Genomic DNA, 2526 nt, shown 5'->3' with positions numbered 1-2526 from the left:
AGATCCTGCCTCAAAAAAAAAAAAAAAAAAAAAAATCACGTGTCATATGTTTAAAAAGGTAAAGAAGTCCTCAAAGATCACAAAGCCAAAGGTCTCATTTTACATTTACCCTGGCACTACTCCTGAGCCTTTCACGATTCCTTGGACAGGTGCAGGAGTGTCTGGCTTATCCTCACCTATTCTGCATCCCATTTCCTTTGTATATATTTGGGCCTTGCCTTGTAACATCATTAACTGTTTCATTTGTCATGTCTCCCATCAGCCTGGGGATGGATCATATTTCCCACTTGTCTCTCTTATATTGACAATAATGCTAGTCCCAGAGTAAGTGCTCAGTGTTGGTAGAGTAAATAAATGTATGCAAGGCTTACTAAATATCCTGAGAGCACACAAACAGAAGGTTTAGCAACCTGCCATTATCAAAGAACACTTCCCAAAGCTGGCCCTAACCCATAGCTTGCTCTGAGCTGCATGCTCTGAGCCCCAGGGATTTCCCCCTAGGAAAATAGCAGATGAGGAAACGGAGGCTCAGAAAAATAAAGAGATTTGCTCAAAGTCACAGTAAACAGCTGGTAAACAGCAGGCCAGCATTTGAACAGAAGTCTGCCAATTCCAAATTCCATATTCTTAACCAAAATACCATACTATCCTATTTCTATCTAGTTCCTTAAGAAAAAATTAAATAAAAAGACTGAGCTAGGACACCTCTCTGGGAACTCCAATGACGCCACGTCACCACCACATTTCACTGTAACATCATTTACCATAAGGCTGTTGTGTCTTGTCTGCCTCAGCAGTGAACTAAGGTACACGCCCCTGGCTGCTGGGCATGGAATGATGACGGGGCAGAACCACTTTATGCTGTACATACCTGTTCCCCTCCCATGTTGACTAGCAGCTCTGTGCCATTGGGGCTGAAGGTCACATAGGTGGCAACCAGCACTCTCAAACGGTTGTTGTAGTCAGGAAGCTTCACTGGCAGGTGACCTGCAGGGAATAGCCCAGTCATACTAGGGTCCCAGTCCTCTTCAAAGGGGCATGAGATTGTGTGAAGTCAGTCATAGCAAAAATGATACCAATCAACTTTAGCATAAAAGCAGCTACAAGTGTTGAGCCCTCACTATATGCACTGGGCCAGCTGCTTTATATATTTAATCTCATTTAGTCATTATAATCCCATTTTACTTAATCTTAATGAGTTTCTTTTCTGTAATTTGCTGAAGGTGACATAGCTTGTCCATGGCAGAGTTGGGATTAAAACTCAGGTCTGTCTGACTCTAAAACTCTTCTTCTTGACCACCATGCCATGCTGTCTCCCTGGACTGCCCCCAAAAGAGTCAGCATCTAGCCAACAATTTGGGGCCAGAGCTGTGCTGAGCACTACCTGCTACGTAATATTGTGCTGCACCATCCGGAAGCGGTTTCTGCCGGTCACAGAAGGTGTGCACACCCGCTGAAGGGCTCTGCTTCATGCTCTTTCTGGTAGGAAGGAAAATCATATAGGTTAAAGTCACAGCACTGCCCCTGGCTAGACCAGACCACACTCACTAAAAGAAAATTCACATTTGTATCTGAGAGATACATGAGGTATTTTTCTTCCTTACCTAAGCAACCCCAAAGGCCCACCAACTAGACAATTACAGACACATACGTTACAGTGCTTTACCAAGTAGGTCTTATAAGCTGTCTGGGTCTTCATGACCACCTTATCTTTCCCATTTTACAAACAAGCAAGCTAAAGTTCAAGAACCGCTCCAAGCCATGCAGTGCGTGAGGGGAAGCAGTGGTCACCAAGCCCATGAATGAAAATAAGCAGGCCAGACATTCCTGTATCCATCCCAAGAATCATGGAAAGCCTGGGCAACAGGCTCGAGAGGCAACTCAGGTCTGGGAGTGCTGTGGGGGTTCTGAGTATTATAAGAACAAGCAGGAAATATTATATACAGTGATTTCTTTCAGAAAGACACTATAAGAGATTCGTATAAGAAATTATAAGAATAAATAAATATAAGGAAATTATAAGGAATTTATATAAGAAATTATATAAGAGATTATGGGTAATTTATACTTTTCATATTTTCCAACATAAGCAAGGATTAAGTTTTTAAAAAATCACAAAATTGAACAAAGTCCATTTCATAAAGAAGAAGGGGCCAGGCTGGGTGTGGTGGGTGACGTCTGTAATCCCAACGCTTTGGGAGGCTGACGCGGGCAGATCACCTGAGGTCAGGAGTTGAAGACTAGCCTGGCCAACATGGTGAAACCCTGTCTCTACTAATAATACAAAAATTATCCAGGTATGGTGGCAGGTGCCTGTAATCCCAGCTACTCAGGAGGCTGAAGCAGGACAACAGTTTGAACCCGGGAGGCAGAGGTTGCAGTGAGCTGAGATTATGCCACTGCGCTCCAAACATGGGTAACAGAGCAAGACTGTGTCTCAAAAAAATAAATAAATAAATAAATAAATAAATAAATAAAAGAAGGGGTCAGGCACAGTGGCTCATACTTGTAGTCCCAGCACTTCGG

At 43.1% G+C, this 2526-nt stretch overlaps 2 protein-coding genes across 2 annotated transcripts in view; both read right to left on the bottom strand.

The window, feature by feature from the left end:
* Positions 1-2526, bottom strand: part of LOC105540966 (WD and tetratricopeptide repeats protein 1-like) — a 47753-nt gene that overhangs the window by 5207 nt on the left and 40020 nt on the right. The window contains exon 7 of the mRNA XM_011981755.1: positions 872-987. Coding sequence (XP_011837145.1) covers positions 872-987 — 116 coding nt within the window. The remainder of the gene's footprint in view (positions 1-871; positions 988-2526) is intronic.
* Positions 1-2526, bottom strand: part of WDTC1 (WD and tetratricopeptide repeats 1) — a 25557-nt gene that overhangs the window by 19666 nt on the left and 3365 nt on the right. The gene's annotated exons all lie outside the window — the stretch shown is intronic.

This window comes from Mandrillus leucophaeus, unplaced genomic scaffold (genome assembly GCF_000951045.1).
Source record: "Mandrillus leucophaeus isolate KB7577 unplaced genomic scaffold, Mleu.le_1.0 Scaffold23, whole genome shotgun sequence".
Classification (NCBI taxonomy): domain Eukaryota; kingdom Metazoa; phylum Chordata; class Mammalia; order Primates; family Cercopithecidae; genus Mandrillus; species Mandrillus leucophaeus.
This window is presented reverse-complemented; position numbering and strand designations above follow the sequence as displayed.